This window comes from Carassius gibelio, chromosome A7, assembly GCF_023724105.1.
Source record: "Carassius gibelio isolate Cgi1373 ecotype wild population from Czech Republic chromosome A7, carGib1.2-hapl.c, whole genome shotgun sequence".
Taxonomy (NCBI): Eukaryota; Metazoa; Chordata; class Actinopteri; order Cypriniformes; family Cyprinidae; genus Carassius; species Carassius gibelio.
Window position 1 is genome coordinate 5887623 of NC_068377.1, and position 18840 is coordinate 5906462.

At 39.3% G+C, this 18840-nt stretch overlaps 1 protein-coding gene across 4 annotated transcripts in view; it reads right to left on the bottom strand.

The window, feature by feature from the left end:
* Window positions 1-18840, bottom strand: part of LOC128016500 (myotubularin-related protein 13) — a 131186-nt gene that overhangs the window by 14582 nt on the left and 97764 nt on the right. For 2 of the 4 annotated variants that reach the window (XM_052601033.1, XM_052601035.1), the window contains exons 18-29: window positions 15336-15506; window positions 14346-14611; window positions 10829-11001; window positions 9844-9917; window positions 8812-9007; window positions 7049-7176; window positions 5818-5993; window positions 4659-4786; window positions 4375-4576; window positions 2900-3096; window positions 1912-2049; window positions 716-799 (exon numbers count right to left, since the gene is read on the bottom strand). In XM_052601033.1, coding sequence (XP_052456993.1) covers window positions 716-799; window positions 1912-2049; window positions 2900-3096; window positions 4375-4576; window positions 4659-4786; window positions 5818-5993; window positions 7049-7176; window positions 8812-9007; window positions 9844-9917; window positions 10829-11001; window positions 14346-14611; window positions 15336-15506 — 1933 coding nt within the window. The remainder of the gene's footprint in view (window positions 1-715; window positions 800-1911; window positions 2050-2899; window positions 3097-4374; window positions 4577-4658; window positions 4787-5817; window positions 5994-7048; window positions 7177-8811; window positions 9008-9843; window positions 9918-10828; window positions 11002-14345; window positions 14612-15335; window positions 15507-18840) is intronic. The other 2 variants (XM_052601034.1, XM_052601036.1) reach the window with 2 other exon arrangements.

Here is an 18840-nt window from a genome sequence, read left to right on the forward strand (position 1 = left end):
TTGGTCCGACCTAGCTATTGGTATTGATAAAATCCAATTTTGGTCGACCTCTACATATAACTTTGGATAGTTAGACTTTCGTATGGGGTTGGAAAGACATGATTGAATAAATTACTGTACACAATGTAATTTAACATAAAATCCTCTCGCAGATGTAAATTACTCTACATGTGTCTGAGGTGAGTGTCTGGTAATGGGCCATTTTCAATTCAGAAGATGTGAAAATCTGAATCTTAATCTTTGTAATATTAACTTCCGTGATGTACAAAAAAAAAAAAACTGTTTTAACAGCAAATACCTTCCTGCTTTTAATATCACATTCAATGAAAGTGTGCAGATATTGACCTAACTGGGTAGGTGGACACTTCTGCACCACACACCACAAAATCATTCACAATAGGCGTTCTGAATCTATCTACATGGCTAGCTTTTTAGATTTTATGAAATACTCTCTGTGCTTTGCAGAAATGTGGCAACAAATATCTGCAAGTTCAGCAGAACCATCACCGCAAAAAATGACAGAGCAGTCCAAAGTCAAAGCAGTATGAGCGTGTGTACGTGTGTGGGAAGACATGTGGTCTGTGACAGAACACAGATAATGAGATATCAAGACCGAAGACAGTCAACTAACGATGTCAGATGAAATATGGGGAATTAGTTTGATGCTAAATATCTCCTTGGAGTCGACGGAAATGAAGAATAGAGGCCCACTCACCTCCTCTGGCGAAGCTATTGGTGAAGGAAATGTCCAAATGGACAGGGGCCATCTTTGGTATTCTTGATGCCCTTCTTTCACTAGCTAAACAGATAAAAACACACAATCACACACACCATGCATCACGTGCTAACACAAGCAAATAAGGCATCATAGCTCTTTACAAACCCTAGGTAGCTGCCAAATACCAATATAGATAGCATCCTAACATATTGGCACCAAACACTGATCAGAAATTCTCTTCGTGGGTCTATCAAATCACTCAAGTATCATGCCTCACCTGAAGCACAGACTTAATTCGCAATTTTTATGTAAGAAGCATAATAATATCTATATAAAATACAATTGTTTGATAAATCAACAAGGCACTGCATTCTGCAATGGCCTCATCCAATAAGGAAACGTGAAGGCAGGACACATTTGCTGACTTGTTGTTTGAAAAAGCCTTTGCGTTTGAACATGGCTATGATGCCTAAACGCTTTCTAGACAGGCGGATAACTAGGTTTTGGAACCAAACACAACAGACATTAATGCTTGTAGTTAGTAAACATCTCAACCCAACCACTTCTGCAGGGCATAGCAAACGTGGATTAGTATGAATCAATCTAGCTTATGGATGTTGCGGTGGCCTGTATGCCGAGAAAGATCAGTTTCAGGGTCCAATTACACAATAAATGTTTTGAAGACACAACACTGCTCAAGTCAGATTTGGGTCTGGTCTCTTGCTGTAACGCATCTTGAGTATCAACGTCTGTTTTGAATAGAAAGAACTTGAAGCTGCCATGTAGCACTATGATCAGAACTAAGCTAAGCTATTTGCTGGTGAGAGGAGGCTGCTTTTTACCCAGCAGGTGGGGATAAATGGAACATTATGGTGGCGACACAGCATAGCTTACGGGGCAGGATCTGTGTGGTCTGAGCAATCTGCAATACGGCTGTGGAGAGCAGCGAGTGCAAGGAGAAAGATGGATGGGAGGTGACCTCGACATGTCATGCTCTCCTTACATAACCACACAATTGTTCTCCAGTTCCTTTGGAAATCAGCCCAAAACATAAATAACATTTTGTGCAACCAAGAGGAAACCAGGAGGAGATAAGAGCCTTGAAGAACACAAAAAGGTGCAAAAACAAGTCTAAACAAGAAACCGAAGAATCAGCCATTGAGTGAAGGATGCACCTGATATCTTTGCAGTACCTGGGGACAAGCCGATGAGGGAACGGTTGGTGAGAGTGTTGCTGCCGTTGGGTTTGAAGTAGATGGGGATGGAGCGGAGGATGGCCTGCAGGTATTTCTCTTGCTCCAGACTGCTGGAGGTCTCTGAGGAAGTCGGAGCTGGTAACAGCAAGAGAGCATCTTAAGAACAGTCTTTTCTCTCTTGAAAAGTAATTTAGTGCTTTTCAACCAGGACATCAAAGAAAACATCAAAGGGGAGCACAGGATGAATTAAAATATATATCATTTTTTAATCCCCTTCAGTGACTATTATTTGTATTGAAAAACATACAAAATATTATAGAATCCCAATCCCATCAATACTCCCAGTTCCTGTTAATAAAAAAGTTTTGAAAGCAAGCAGCTTTGTCATAATTAGAGCAGACATCCTAGAGGGAATATCTTATGACGCCAATATTTTGGCAGCATTCTGTAAAAAATGTTGAGAACAGGACTAAGTGGCCAAAGGTCTGGTCCACATTGCAGCTTATTCTGGCCAAAAACCACCTACGACAGGAAGACACTGAAAAAAGACCCACCACAGTTTGTTTACTTTATGTTCCGTTTAGGGGCGAGTATTTCTGAATATAATAGACAGCCATGAAGAAAATGTAACTAATGGTAGTTTCAGAGAAAAGTCTGGCTATCTTTGTCAAATCCAGTGATTATTTCATCTTCAAAAGAGCTTATTGCATCAAACTCGTACTTTGTAAAAAAAAAAAAAAAAGTATGTAAAAAAAAAAAACACCTTCTCAAAGGTTGCATTAAGTCATCCAATCAAGTTGAGTGCTTGCCAGATCAAGTAATCACTGTCCAGTGTTATTTGCAACATGCATTAGATAGTCAGTGGCTGTGGGCATGTTATCTCAAGGCTGGGACTAATATTTACTAATATTTACAGCCCTGTCTGATTGCAAACCATCCCCAAGACTGCTTGATTTAATATGAATATTTTACTGCACAAACATACCTGCTGAAGAAGTGTTCTGAGACTTGAAAAGTCCAACCACACTCTTGCTATGAAAACCACCCGAACGAAGTAAAACAGCTTTGGTGCGAGGGTGTTTCCAACACACCACTGGCAGGCGGTTTTGCCGGTAGCAGCGGGACACCTTATCGAGACTGCTGTCCTGAACGGTTTGAGGCACCACCAGGAGACCAGGGTAACTGTAAACCATGGATATTATCACCATTTAAAAAAAAAAAAAATCATGATTCACAAGTTGTAGCTGAGAGATTACTTTGAAAAATGGTACATTAATTTCTGTCATTGTTTTTCACAGGGCACTCTGTTCCAAAACCTAGCAAGCTACCCTCTTAAAATCTAGACAACTTTTAAAAGTTGCAATGAAAAAGACGTTTCAAAAGAGCTGTTGTTTTCTTATTGAGACGTACAGCCAAGCGAGACAGATTATCCAAAAAAGTAAAATGTAATGTAGAGACTAGGTTTTATGCATTGACTGTTGATTGGGTTTTCAGATGTGGGCATTGCACATAAAAGTGGAGGTAGATGAACGTGAGCTTTTTGATTCAACAATACAAGGCAAAATTTATATATGTAAAACAAAGAAACAGATGAATTGTTCACAATAAAATCTATAAAATGCATTGCCAAAACAGCTAATTATCATTTCATGCTGAGTTTAAAGGAAAACGCCACTATTTTTCCATATTCCACTATGTTCTTCATCAATTTAGAAGAGTTGATACATACCTGTCCCGTCTCAGTGCATGCACACAATCACTGTAGCGCGCGGCACCACTACGCTAGCGTTTAGTTAAGCTTCATTCATTACTTAGGATCCAAACAGGGATGAATTTAGAAGCTATCAAATAAAGCACTACAGCGATTGAGCGCATGCACTGAGACGAGAGAGGTACGTATCAGCTCGTTTAAGTTGAAGGAAGAACATAGTGGAATATGGAGAAATGGTGGCATTTTCCCTTTAAGGCATCACAGTGTGTCTTGACACAAAGGCTATTCCAAATATATGCAGCAAATCAAGGGGCTGTTTAAACTACAACATTTTCAGCCAAAAACAGGAAACCTTTTATGCACTTTGTTTACATAACGCTGTTTTGGGCACTGACAACACATATTTTTGAAAACGTGTTTCAAAGTGCAAGTTTTTGAAAATGGCACCATTATCTTTTCCGTGTAAACACCCAATAAGGGAATCTTTGAAAATGGTGACGTAATGCACGTGCATAGTGCATGTTAAGTATGTGGAAATGCGCAGTACGTATCGCTTTTAAAGGCAAGCGCAAAAAACATACACAACAATGGCGGAGTAAACGGTACTGTTGTTGCTGCTTAAGAGTTTCTTATGAAGCTGGTGAAGAGCAATATTTATGCAGCTTGCAGAGTTGCCATCTAGGTAGGCAGTAGGCAAGGCTGCTCACTAGGTTTTCAAACAAAAATCTAGGAGTTGGGTTGCTTCTTGCCTGCGACACAATGAGTAGAGTCTGTTGACTGCAGTAACACGGAACTGCTCTCCGCTTTTAGACCGTGTGAAACTAGTGCTGACAGTACCCAGACCCAGCCTCTGATAGTCACGGAAACAGGCTTGCTCCACTAACTGCTCCATAGTGGACTTCTCTGAGGTCTTCAGTGTGCTGCTGGCGGGGGGCTCACCATCATCTGAGACTGAAACATCAATATCACACAACTGAAGGGCAATGACTGCTGACATAAGACATTTTTCTAACATTGTGAATTGTGAACTTACTTGAGATCTCATCATCCTCATGCCAGGTCATGCGACTGCCCTTTTCGTTTTTCTTCAGAGTAGACTGGCGACCCATTGTGATCTTGCCTGCCCTTTTAGCCCCTTTCACAATGGACTTAGATAGTGTTCTACAAGAAACAGATTTTCATTTAATTGAACAGTACACCCAAAATTTGGTCATTATTTGCTCACCCTCATGTTGTTCCAAAGCTTTATGACTTATTTTCTTCCATGGAACACAACAGGACAATTTAACAACATCTTGGCCACTCTTTTAAATATGATGAAACTGAATGAGCACTGGGGTCAAAAATAAAATAAAAATATCATTAAAGTAGTCCATATGAGGTGTGTGCTAAATTCGGAGTCTGCTGTAGTGATGCGATAGGTTTGTGCGATTAACAGAATGAAAATTAAGTTAACTTGACATGTGCTTTATCTCTCCTTGGTGCTTTTAAAAGAAATAATTAAGTAGTAATGTCTAATCAATTAATGTGATATTTTTTTGAGTCTGATTTCGAAATCAATGAATCTGTTTTTATATTAAATGTATGCATTTAGCAGACGCTTTTATCCAAAGCGACTTACAGTGCATTCAGGCTATCAATTTTAACCTATCATGTGTTCCCGGGGAATCGAACCCCCAACCTTGCGCTTGATAAGCAATGCTCTACCAATTGAGCTACAGGAACACAACATTATATATGTTGAAAAACTGATTTATTTATGAATTGGACTGATCCAGTTCTCATGTTCAGCTTGACTCAGTGATCCAGTCATAGCACTTAATAGACCCATGAAAAGATTAGCAGTATATCATTTTTGTGTGACAAACACAATAAAACCACAAGCACTCTGAAGATCTGGAATATACAGTGCACATCCATATTGAATTTTAAAGTGCATCTTTTTAAAAACTTGACAACTTCAGTCATCCTTCAACCCTATTTGCACTGAAGAAAGAAAATCACATGGGTTTGGACTCACATCAGGATAGATAATGATAGAATCAAAAGTTTGAGGTGAAGCATTGCTTCAATGTTGTATTTCTGATCAGGATATCAAGGGGTTGTTGCAGCCTCAACAATAGCAATACAAGCAACAACACAACTCCACATTGAATCCTAAATTTACATTATGAGAAACATATTGCACTGACCGAAAGCCTGTGTTTCTCTCTTTCTGCTTGGGTAATATTAGCTGTGGTGCAGTTTGTCCTGCTGCAAAAGCAAAGGTACTGAAGATGGATGGTGGGTAGCGGATCCGTTGCAGGTGTTTCCTGAAGATCTCTACCTTCTCTGAGCTCACCTCCTCATCAAACGCCACCTTAATTAGCTAAAACGAAGCAGGACATACAGTCAGACCAGCTACTCAACTACCTTATACAGAGTGATTTAACTAATAGTTTAGTAAAGAGCCGCAACACCTTCATGGCGAGAAAATCTGCAAATAATCATTTAACATTTTTGGGGGCAAATCAAATGACTTGCAGAAGTGCTCTGAGCTGGCTAGCAGTATGGAACAAGATCTTTTTCCACTTTTCTGGGGAGAACATTCCAAAATGAGGTTTGGCTGTGCAAACGCTTGTCTGTGTGACCCCGTATCCCCTCTCCACCTCCCCAGCACTCCTCTATCTCTGCTCCTCAGGGGTCTGACCTGATCTCTAGTGTGGACTGTAGGTCTTAATGAGGGGCTGATAATGTACCCCAGACACCAACTGCTGGCAGCCACACGTGGGCAGACCAGCACAAATGACCCTCGCTTCCATACAGGGCCTGATTTTACAGCTTAAGTTTGTAAAACGATAGGAATGAGCCATAAAATCTTTATGGCTCTATAGTGCATGCATAGTGAAGACCACAACATGTGTTTCTCTTGCTCTGTCCTCATCCATGAAGAGACTCCATGATAATGAGTCAGAGAGAGACGTCTGAAACATGCACATTCCTCTTTTCAGCAAACATCACTCCTAATCGGGTTGTTCCTTTTATAAATAAGTGCCTTGGATGGTGAGGCAAAAAACCGAGAAGTTCAAAACAAGATACGGGCAATAGGGAAAGTTGACCACTTAAAATAAACCTCTTAAAACTAACGGTATGTCTGCTGTGGTCAAGTGACACAACTTGCCCCATGTTAGGGGTAAGCTGTGTCATGTCAAGAATTATTGAGGAACATCCAAACAATATGCATTTCAAATAAAAATATATGAACAAAAAACACATTTTACTAATGCTCAGTGCCATCTCAAAACCAAGTCTTAACTTCACTGCACATTATTTGCATCTTCTTAAAACAACCAGGAAAAAGTTTAATATTCAACATATCTGGACAAGAAATATTTAGATTGAAGCCATTTAATTGGCTGCATAGCATATTTTGTGTACCAGTACCTGGAAAGAAGCAGATCTCAGCTGAAGCCCCTCCTGCATGTTTTGCTGTAGCTGGTTCTGAATGGTGATCTTCTTCTCCCTAGTCAGAGTGGATACTGGAAAACTCCTGATCACGGCCTGTTCGCCAACTGTGCACACACAGACACGAATATAAACACATGAATACAGCAGGGTAAAACCATCTAAATATAGAAGTCAACTCTCAACCTCTTTCAAACAAAGTTATTTCACCACCTACTCACGCAATGTTGATCCAAACCCATATGAATTCAATTAAAAAGATACAAATGCATTTAGTCAAATGTGACCCAGGACCACAAAACCAGTCTTAAGTATAAATTTCTCGAAATTGAGATTTATACATCATCTAAAATCTGAATAAATAAGCCTTCCATTGATGTATGGTTTATTAGGATCGGACAATATTTGGCCGAGATACAACTATTTGAAAATCTGGAATCTGAAGGTGCAAATTAAATCTAAATACTGAGAAAATCACCTTTAAAGTTGTCCAAATTAATTTATTCTGAAGACATGCTCTCATCAGTGTTCTATCAGCTCTTACTTTTATTAAGATTATTAAATAAACATGTAATAATAGGCCCCTTAAAATGATTCCCATGCTTTCATAAATCATTTCCCCCCCCTAACATTATCAAATGTATGTCATCTTTCATCAGTAAATTGATTTAGAATAATAAGACACTACATGGATGTTATCATTTAAACAAAATCAAGTATCAACGAAATGGAAACAGAAGCTGCTTCAAGTGGCATTTAGGTGCTTTTACACTGGATGTTTAATGAAGCTCAGAGGTAGCATGAATGCATTTTAGGGATGTAACAATTAACCAGGAACCAGTCTAAAATCGATTTAAATATGTGAAGATTCAAATTGGTTGAGATGCCAAACAAATTTGTGATACAATAAGAGTAGGAGTTTATATGAATGTATCTCTAAAGGATAAATTATCTGTAGAAAAGTATGTATGCTATATCTTTGTTTTGGATCATGATTAAAATCCAGTGGTTGCCTCTAATTTTAAATGGAAAGAGCACATACAAAGCCTTAGTTTGTTCATGTTAAGAGACTTCTTTTAGTTGTGTAACTTGTTTGACTTAGTTGTGTAACATGTTTGACTTAGCCTTGCTATATTTAAATATTACAAAGAAACGTGCAGCAAAAGCTTAATAACACCACACCTTTTCATTTACTGTATAATGTCTTCAATCTCATCTTGTAAAAAGAAAATAGTGAGAAAATCGTGAAATCTAAATTGTGAATAGAATCCTGAGATGAGTGAATTGTTTCATCCCTAATGCATTTACATTGGAAAATTAATAATGTTCTGAGATTAATGGTTTATTTATTTATTTATTTTATATACAAATATGAAATGTTGAAACTGGTAGATGGTGACAAGAAACTGTTTATAATTTAGTCACTACAACCAGTTTGTTTAAAGAGCGGATAAAAAGCAAATAACGAATGGGTCATTGAATCATTGACTCACCCGATTCGTTTTAAAAAAGCTGAATCATTTAGTAACGAAACACGGGTGCGGGTTTCACAAAGATGCATGAATGCTCTGCTATAATCTTTGTTTGGAACTATTTTCTGCAGTCAATATTTTGTCTAAAACATCAATTAATATTAATTACTTGTTAACGGAACTGTTAACATTTGCAGTTATTCTGATATTTGGGAAAACAGGTCACAAAACCCAAGAAGGAATTCCAGAAAGTCACAACATTGTCTTTACCTAGTGGGTCGTGAGGAGTGCCCTTGAAAACGATACGGTAAGTGGTGATGAAGAGTGCTCCCTCTGCTGGCAAAATGTGTGGTCCTCCCAGAAGGCCGCCGGTGGTCTCCTCTCGACCATCTGGGTCTAAGACAACCCGTAGCCCCTCGGACACCAGCTCCTCTCCAGGCAACAGGGCAGGCCGCAGGATCTTGGGCTGCAGAAAATAATTGTCGTTAAAAAAATCTCCGTCCGCTGAAGACAAGGAGCAAATGCTGTGCTACATAGATGATTAAATTCACAACATTTCCTCTAAACAGAAATATAAGGTTACACTGTTATTCAGTTTGTACCATAAAAAAGCCAAGTCTTTGTGGTCTGCTTTTTGACAGACAACAAACGATTGCTTTAATAACGGAGTAAGCATAATTTATTAGGTTTAGTTTCAGGCACAGCAATCACATTCAAGCCTCGTCTGTTTACCACCAGAGACACAACCCATCAATTTTGACACAGTCCAGGCTGCATGTTCTTTCCTGGCCCCGTCCTGGTGTCATTATCTAGCTCATTAGTTGGATTCAGAAGGGTGACAAAAACTGAAACAGAGCCGACTTAAAAAAAAAAAAAGAAGAAAAAAAAAAAAAGAGAATACAGCAAGTATTTGTTTTGTGGAAATCTGCCGTATTAGAAGAACAGTCCACCTCACACTGGGGATGCCAGTTGGGATCTCCATCAGTTACTTCCCTGGATTTGTACACTAATAAACAATCTACCGTGGTTTCTTCTTCCGAAAAACAAACTTGGTCCTCTGCAGAAACCAGGAATTTATCCAGCCCAGAATTCCCTCTTCAACCAAACAGTTTAATACTGAAGTCAGGCAGAGTTTACATAAACGATACTATTTTGGTGTAATACTAATACATTTTAATGTTTTATATATCTAATTTATACCTTAAAAGATTTCATACAAAATGGTTCCAAATGTATATCTTTAAAAAAAAACATTGTCTTATGAACAACTGTACAGTGAGTAGGGAAGCATTCAGTTCTTACCTTCTGAATGGGAGGCAGTCTTCTGCTTTCTCTATGAACTGCCTCTAGAGTCTCCATCTGCATTGCCACAAGACCTGAAGAAACAGATACATACCATGATACAGGAAACTTTGTGAACCGGGTCACAATACTATGCATTTCAGTTTCAAAACCAGCTAATATCTTTAATTGTCGCTCATTGTGTGACACCAAAATCCATCTACTATATAACTACTCTGAATTTAATTATTTTCCAGGCAGTTTTGACCAGAAATACATTAAATTCTCACAAGAGTACCACTGACATCAACTAGTAAAAATGATGGGTACTTAAAACCTTTGAAAATATACAATTTCTCTTGTACATATACAGTACAGACCAAAGGTTTGGACACACCTTCTCATTCAAAGAGTTTTCTTTATTTTCATTAATATGAAAATTGTAGAGTCACACTGAAGGCATCAAGGGCTATTTGACCAAGAAGGAGAGTGATGGGGTGCTGCGCCAGATGACCTGGCCTCCACAGTCACCGGACCTGAACCCAATCCAGATGGTTTAGGGGTGAGCTGGACCGCAGACAGAAGGCAAAAGGGCCAACAAGTGCTAAGCATCTCTCGGGGAACTACTTCAAGACTGTTGGAAGACCATTTCAGGTGACTACCTCTTGAAGCTCATCAAGAGAATGCCAAGAGTGTGCAAAGCAGTAATCAAAGCAAAAGGTGGCTACTTTGAAGAACCTACAATATGACATATTTTCAGTTGTTTCACACTTTTTTGTTATGTATATAATTCCAGATATAATTCCACATGTGTTAATTCATAGTTTTGATGCCTTCAGTGTGAATCTACAATTTTCATAGTCATGAAAATAAAGAAAACTCTTTGAATGAGAAGGTGTGCCCAAACTTTTGGTCTGTACTGTATATACATTTTAACCTATAGTACAATCTTAATGTCAATGTCAATGTACAGACTGCTGCAATGAGTTTTTTTGCAGTGTTTTACCTGGAATCATACTATGCAGACTCTTGATGTGATCCTGTGTCACTCCACTCTCTGTGCACACTTTGTCAATGAAACGAGAGATGAACCTCCCCACAGAGTTGGCAACATCACTGGTCTCAGAGTCTTCAAATCCGCTCTCGGCGTCAAAGCTCTCAGCTACACTCCCAGCAATACTGTTTAATGCACGACACAAATTATATTGCAGATTTTAACACAACACAACCAACATAAGCAATGTTATTCTCAATATTCTTAAAATAACACACAGCTATTTAAAGAGGCTTTGATGCCCCTCTGCTACTTTAGTTTACCGACCCATCACAATTCGATGTATTGTTTAGTCTGTTGCACACAATTGGTCTGAAACACCACTGTTAGGAAGCGGACGGCTCTGATATCTCATGGCCTCAGTGCACACTGTGCTGGTGGAAAAGCAATGTAATTCCCTAACTGTTTACAAATATAAAGTGAGAGCAGCTCCTGACATTTCAGGCAGAAAATCTATCAAGTCTATAGTAAAACTAGGCAGTGCAGATTTTCCAAAAATCAAAGCATCTTTTGCAGAAGAACTACTTTTCTTTAAAAAGTTTTGTAGGAGATAATTACACATTGCCCACACATTGCTATTCCAAGGGTGTTCTGAGTCAAAACCCTTAAATCTATGGTTCTTCCTAAAGCCAAAAGTATCTATCCCTTACTCAAGTTCAGCACCAGCTCTCGTACAATCGTGATGAGATTTTCATCAAGCACAGTGATGCTGAACACATTCATACGGTCACGGTCTGAGTATAGTATACTTTGAAAGGATTGCACACATACAGTAACTTAAAATAAATAAGGGGCTGAGCAATTATCATGATTTAGCGGAGTAAAAATCTAATGCAACTGTATAGTTTACAATTTATTATTATAGTAATCTAATTTTTTTCATTATACTTTAAATTGCAATGAACAATAGTAATATATTTTTATTTTGACAATTACAGTTCAGCATTAACTCTATTACTACTAAGCAATAAATAGTGTTAATAATAGGTACAGTGAAAGTGCCAATGTGTTGCTGAATAGAAAATTATAATCTCGGGGTACTTTAATTCAATTTTGTTATGTTACGTCTCAGCAGTTTGGCTGACAAAACAAGTTTGGAAACTGCAGCCTTAAAGGGTTTTTCCTATTTTATGGTCTGGCAGGTGAAAATCATAAGTCTGATCACTTAGAAAAGTAATTGGATGCTTCTCAACAACAGACATCATTTGAGAAGTCATTTACGAAATTTCCTAATCGTAGGTGCAAGTGATAGTAAAATGATACTCTTGCCATATCAAACACCACTAATTAAAAGAAAACGTGTGTCATCTGAGACAAGCACTTAAAACTCTCAGTGTGCCGTTATTGGCCTTGAAATCTTTCAGAGGAAGAGAAAAGGACAAGAGGAGGGAAAGATCAACTCTGGAGACATGCATTTGGCCGAACATCACCCATTTTGACTACGAAGCCTCCCAAAACTAACACATATTATTAATATTACTACAAAGCTCTACGTCCCCATCCCTCCGTCTTTTTTTGGTTATGGCAGAGTGCTCCTTCGACAAACAGCCAACTCATTTCATCGTTCTGCTGAAGCAGAGCAGCATTCAGGCTACCGGAGGGGCCGGGAAGGATGTGGTGTATAACTAGATATGACTCTGGAGGAAATACACCGGGCTACTTCTACTTGCGTTCTTGCTCACTGACTGAACCATCTGTACGATTTTCTGTTGAAGATGTTAAGAAACAATCAAGCTGATTTATTTGGAAAGCGTGTTTCGTAACCAAGGTGAAAGGACAACTGTCAGCCCCTGCTGTGCGCCTTTTCCATTTGAACTGATCTGATGTATGCCAGATGTACTGGAGCACCAGCGACCTGCAAAAGTGTTTAAAACCGTAGCCAATTCTCTCACTTCACAGGACTACAACTGACACATTGAAATTGTGCTTCTCTGTGACATTTTTATGTCAAAGCACTGCTTTTAATCACAACTGATTTTAATCACTTTCAAATGATTATGTAATGCTATAAAGCACTCTGTGCTTGGAATATGCTGTTTGCATTAGCATTTTAAGAACAACCTTTTGAAGAATTATCTCTATTTTTAACATTTTGGGCAACTCTTCTGCTCAGCTTAGCTCCAAGCCAGTCAAATGAATGTGGTTCAACAATTCTCAAATAGTGCCACAAAATTTTCTTTCACAAACTCCACTGTTAAAGCAGTAATTGATTCCAGTTTCTCCAGGGACTGCATAAGACAGCCAGATCCAAATAAACATAATGATTTATACTGTAAGGCTAAGTTTTTTAATTGCGAAAAAATTAAAAAAGAGTGTTTACCGTTTACAAAGCCTAGGACTTTTACTTACCGTATTTTTCGGATTATAAGTCGCACCTAAGTATAAGTCGCTTCAGTCCAAAAAATACGTCATGACGAGGAAAAAAACATATATGTCGCACTGGACTATAAGTTGCTTTTATTCAGAACCAAGAACCAAGAGAAAACATTACCGTCTACAGCCGCGAGAGGGCGCTCTATGTTTTCAGTGTAGACTACAGGAGCAGTGAGCAGCATAGAGCGCCCTCTGGCAGCTGTAGATGGTAATGTTTTCTCTTAGTTCATTTCTCTCGGTTCATGTCGAATTAATTTTTATAAATAAGTCACACCTGACTATAAGTCGCAGGACCAGCCAAACTATGAAAAAAAGTGTGACTTATAGTCCGGAAAATAGGGTAATAGTATGCACTATAACTTTAAACAATTCACATTCTCATAGCATGATGCTACAATCCCCATATTTGACTATATTTATTGTGTTTATGACTTGGTGGCAGCATTCATTTACCCAGATTTCATATCTTATTTGAGCACAAAATGTTCTCCCACATCTCTACTATCATGAGTTACAATTAAGTCTTTCTTTCATGTGCTTCCTTTTGAGCAATGACTTATTTTGTTTCAATCCTTGTAAGCTTGACACCTGGGCTGCTGAATTTTTAATCTTTACTGAATCTCTGTCATATGATTACTGACCTCTAAGTGCGTTCACCTTGATCGCACAGAGAATTTTGAGCGATGACCTTCATTAATCAGTGTCTGGGTGGTTTGATGTAGTGATTTGGACAGGAAACGCATATTTCCTAATTTATGCCTTTCGCTCTAACTTTATATTCACAACACAATGACCCATTAACTTAGGGGATTTTATGCTGAGAAAATGTGGAAGATATTTTAATCATTTGCAGGGAGAGGTCAACTGTAAGGCAAATGTGCGTGCAGGTTGCATTGCTTATGAACTTAAAAGTTAGGTATTATTATACTTTGTTTTTATTTTTCAAATGAAGTAAGCAGTAGGATATGACACTAACTAAGATCATGGGTTCAATTTCCAAGGAAAGCAAAATTTATAAATATGTGTACCTTGAATGCAGTAAGTAACTTATATGTAACTGTAAATACACATTCTGCAAAGCATTGTAGTCTCTTGCCTGTTCGTGAGGATGCTGTTGCTGTCCCAGTCAGTTGCAGGTGTGGAGCGCAGCAGCTTGTTTTTGCTGGTATCCAGCGGTACGAGCAGGTAGACCATCAGGCTGGCATAGTGGATGGCCTGGCTGAACACTGTGCTCGCCTCGTTCTTCACCAGCTCCTGCTGCTTCTCTTTGCTCAGACTGGGCCAAGCATGCAACTGCTCCGCTGCGAGGTCCATAGCGGTTCGTTCTGACTCACTGGATGCTGTGGACAGTGTGCTCTGTTCCTTATGACAAAGAGATGGGAAACAGGGTTAAATAATATCCCTTTTCTACTGAATTGGTGCCAGAGTCGATGCTTGCTAGGGTCAGTGCCAATCTCTAACAAAACCAACCACATTCTGTCTGACTTGAACAACAACCAAACTCACAAAGCTACTACAAAATGTGCTCATAAACAAACAAGGAACACTAGCTTTAGTTTAAAAGCCTTACTCCTAGTGAGATTTATTGTATTTATTATCTTGTGATTAATTATAAACATAACTGCAATCATAAATCACTAATAAACATTACTACAATATTTTGTGGGTCAATAAAAATATGATTGTCCGAGACAGAGATCTAGTTTGAAAAGGGCCAATTCCTAAAAATTTAATATTGTGTTCATGTTGGCTTTGATATTTTTTTTTTGACAAAAAAATGACTAAGGGTCATGTGGTGTAACCATCAAATAAAAATACCTTAGTACACACATCTTAATTGTTTTCAGAAATGTTATTTTCATCAATATTTTTTCAAGGTAAGCATATTAAGTAAACTGACCAATTATAATACATAAATAACAGGGTTGCACCATATGCCCTAAACCTGATCTAACCTTCTCGTCTTGTCATAAAAAGTCAAATTATCTGATATGTTAAGGTAAAACTTTTAATTAAAAATAAATTAGATTTCAAAGTTTGAAGGATTAGTCAACAAGTAAAAAAAAAGTCGACTTCAATACTTTACCTTGATTTTGGCAGCGATGAGTTGTTTCTCCTCAGGGGTGGTGAGGTAAAGCGCTCTGATCTGGTTTTGCACCTCAGAGTAGAAGGTAGCCTCCCAGAACTGCTGACTGGTCCAGATGGGATGGTCTTGTACGCAGGTGTAGGCGAACTGGTCCACTCCAGCTGCTAGTTTCTGTAGGTAAAAAGATGGATCAGCGGACAACGAAATGTGAACCAAACTCTGGCAGCCTGCTAAGATAAACAGTGCCTGCTACTGTCTTTATAACAGGTCAAGTCAGCCGAGCTGGGGTCCTCACAGCTCATGAAACCAACTGGGCTGTACTGAGCTTGTAAAGGAGTCCATTAAAAAGCATGGTGAAAACAGGAAAGTAACACAATGTTGCCAATGGTTTTAGGAGCAATCCGTCATTTTTAGTGGTCATAATGTTCTCAACACATACAGTAGGCCTCATTGAGAGAGATTGCAAAGCAAGACTTTGAAAACATGACCCTAGTGTTATTCTGTGCTTTCCAGAGCAATCCAGAGCAAACCAGATCACCTGTGGCCTAACTCTAAAGGACATCTGCTAAAGCTATGAAGGCTGTATTTATTGTATTTGCACATACGGATGTGATCACACACCATGCATAACGTTTTTCTCACTTCCCATTGGTCTGTACAGCTCATACCTCTGATGAAATTACCATCTAACGTCTTCTTCTTAAAACTCCTGAACATAAGTTATGACAAACTGTCTTTGCTACTTAAGTTTCCCTACAGCTAACCAAACCGCAATCACAAATGAAACAACAGATGGACAGAAAAATTAGGAGTAATAGAATTTCTTTGCTATTTTTAAAATAGTCTTAAGAGAACCATCAGAACTTCCTTTTCCATATCGCAACAGGTTGTAATTAATGTTATATGAACAAGAATACATGGATCCATTTGAAATAGTACACCATCTAAGCTTCTTAGCATACAGTTTTTACATGGTTGGGGTGTACTAAATAAAAAAACTTTTTGCATCCATGCCCAGAATAATCTCTGTCATTCATTTCACCTCAAATCACAAACGTTGCACAGAAGCTGATTAGACAGCATGATGATTGCACAGGTGTGCCTTAGGCTGGCCACAATAAAAGGCCACTCTAAAATGTGCAGTTTTACTGTATTGGGGGGTCCGGGGTGGGGGGGAGGGGGTCAGAAAACCAGCCAGTATCTGGTGTGACCACCATTTGCCTCACACAGTGCAACACATCTCCTTCGCATAGAGTTGATCAGGTTGTTGATTGTGGCCTGTGAAAAGTTGGTCCACTCTTCTTCAATGGGTGTGCGAAGTTGCTGGATACTGGCAGGAACTGGAACACGCTGTTCATACACTGATCCAGAGCATTCCAAACATGCTCAATGGGTGACATATAAGGTGAGTATGCTGGCCATGCAAGAACTGGAATGTTTTCAGCTTACAGGAATCATGTACAGATCCTTGCAACATGGGGCCGTGCATTATCATGCTGCAACATAAGGTGATAGTCGTGGATGAATGCCACAACAAGGAGCACAATAACGCCTCAGGATCTCATCACGGTATCTCTGCATTCAAAATGCCATCAATAAAATGCACCTGTGTTCGATGTCCATAACATACACCTGCCCATACCATAACCCCACTGCAACCTTGGGCCACTATATCCACAACGTTGACATCAGCAAACTGCTCTCCTACACGACACCATACACACTGTCTGCCATCTGCCCAGTACAGTGAAAAACCGGGATTCATCCGTGAAGAGAACACCTCTCCAAAGTTCCAGATGCCGTTGAATGTGAGCATTTGTCCACTTCAGTAAGTTGAGACGGTTTCGACAGTTTGTGCAGAAATTATTTGGTAATGCAAACCGATTGTTGTAGCGTCTGTCCGGGTAGCTGGTCTCAGACGATCTTGGAGGTGAAGATGGTGGATGTGGAGGTCCTGGGCTGGTGTGGTTACACGTAGTCTGCAGTTGTGAGGCCAGTTGGATGTACTGCCAAATTCTCTGAAACGACTTTGGAGATGGCTTATGGTAGAGAAATTAACATTCAATTCACGGGCAACAGCTCTGGTGGACATTCCTGCAGTCAGCATGTCAACTGCACGCTCCCTCAAAACTTGCAACATCTGTGGCATTGTGATAAAACTGCACATTTTAGAGTGGCCTTTTATTGTGGCCAACCCAAGGCACGCCTGTGCAATAATCCTGCCGTCTAATCAGCATCTTGATAGGCCACACCTGTGAGGTGGATGGATTATCTCGGCAAAGGAGAAGTGCTCACTAACACAGATTTAGACAGATTTGGGAACAATAAATGAGAGAAATGCGCCTTTTGTGTACATAGAAAAAATCTTAGCTCTTTGAGTTCATCTCATGAAAAATAGGAGCAAAAACAAAAGTGTTGCGTTTAGAATTTTGTTTAGTGTATTTACGATACACTGAATGACAGCAAATTGGGACACAACCTCTGAAAGCAATCTGTTTCAAGTAGAGGATCTTGGGAAGCTCCTTTTTGCCGTTTCAGTAAATCCAAACCCAATCATGTATAATCCCTGTATAAAGGCTGTTTCATTTTGACATACATTAACTTTCCCACTCTCTATCACTGTGAAATTACCAGCAAAGACATTAATGTGAAGGTTTGGTTGGGCAGTTTATCTTTCCCGGTGTAGTTGAAAAATTCTAATACGTATTTCAACACCGGGAGACCCTATAATACCGACTTATCTGTGTCAAGCTGTGCTGATAAATTCAGTTTATCCATCATTCTTGCAGAGATAGCTAAAGCTGGCCTGGTTGAAGCTTTGAGAGTTTGCAGATATTCTGAAGCTGGCTAGACCCCATTTCGTCAAGGCTGACATACAGATAGAGCTGAGTGGAAAAAGTGGCAAGAAATGCAGCAGGAGAAACAGTGCAATTGTTATTCTAGGATGCGGACCAGGAACGGAATGCCAGAGGAATATTATTTGTCTTCAACATGGTTGTGCACCATCTGACTGACAGCAGATGGGGGGTGGATGCATGTAGATTTGCTGGTTCTCCAACAACAGATGTGAGGGGGTCAGTTTGACCTCTTCCAACTGTACAGCCTTGACAACAGGAGAGAAAGATATGTTGTGGGCACATGTCAAGATGGGAGGAATATTTTTGATCAGACTTTGTGAAAGTGTTTAACTGTGGCCAGGAGATGTGTGGCGAAAACTGACGCCTGGAATGAGCAGATTCTTCTAAATATTGGAGGTCTTAACTGTTGGCTGCCAGAAGGAGTTTCTGCTCAACTTTTACATACTAATGTATCAGGTGGAGGATCATGCGACCTTGTGTCTGCACTCCTGTTGGTAACTTTGTTTAAGAACATGGTGACTGGTTTGTATTTGGTCCAAGGTAGGCTATTAGCTCCCACCACCTTGACCAAGAAAGCCCCAATTGGTAGTGCAGCTGATCAACTAGAAAACCATTACAAACTGTTTTAGGGATCACCGATAGGGATG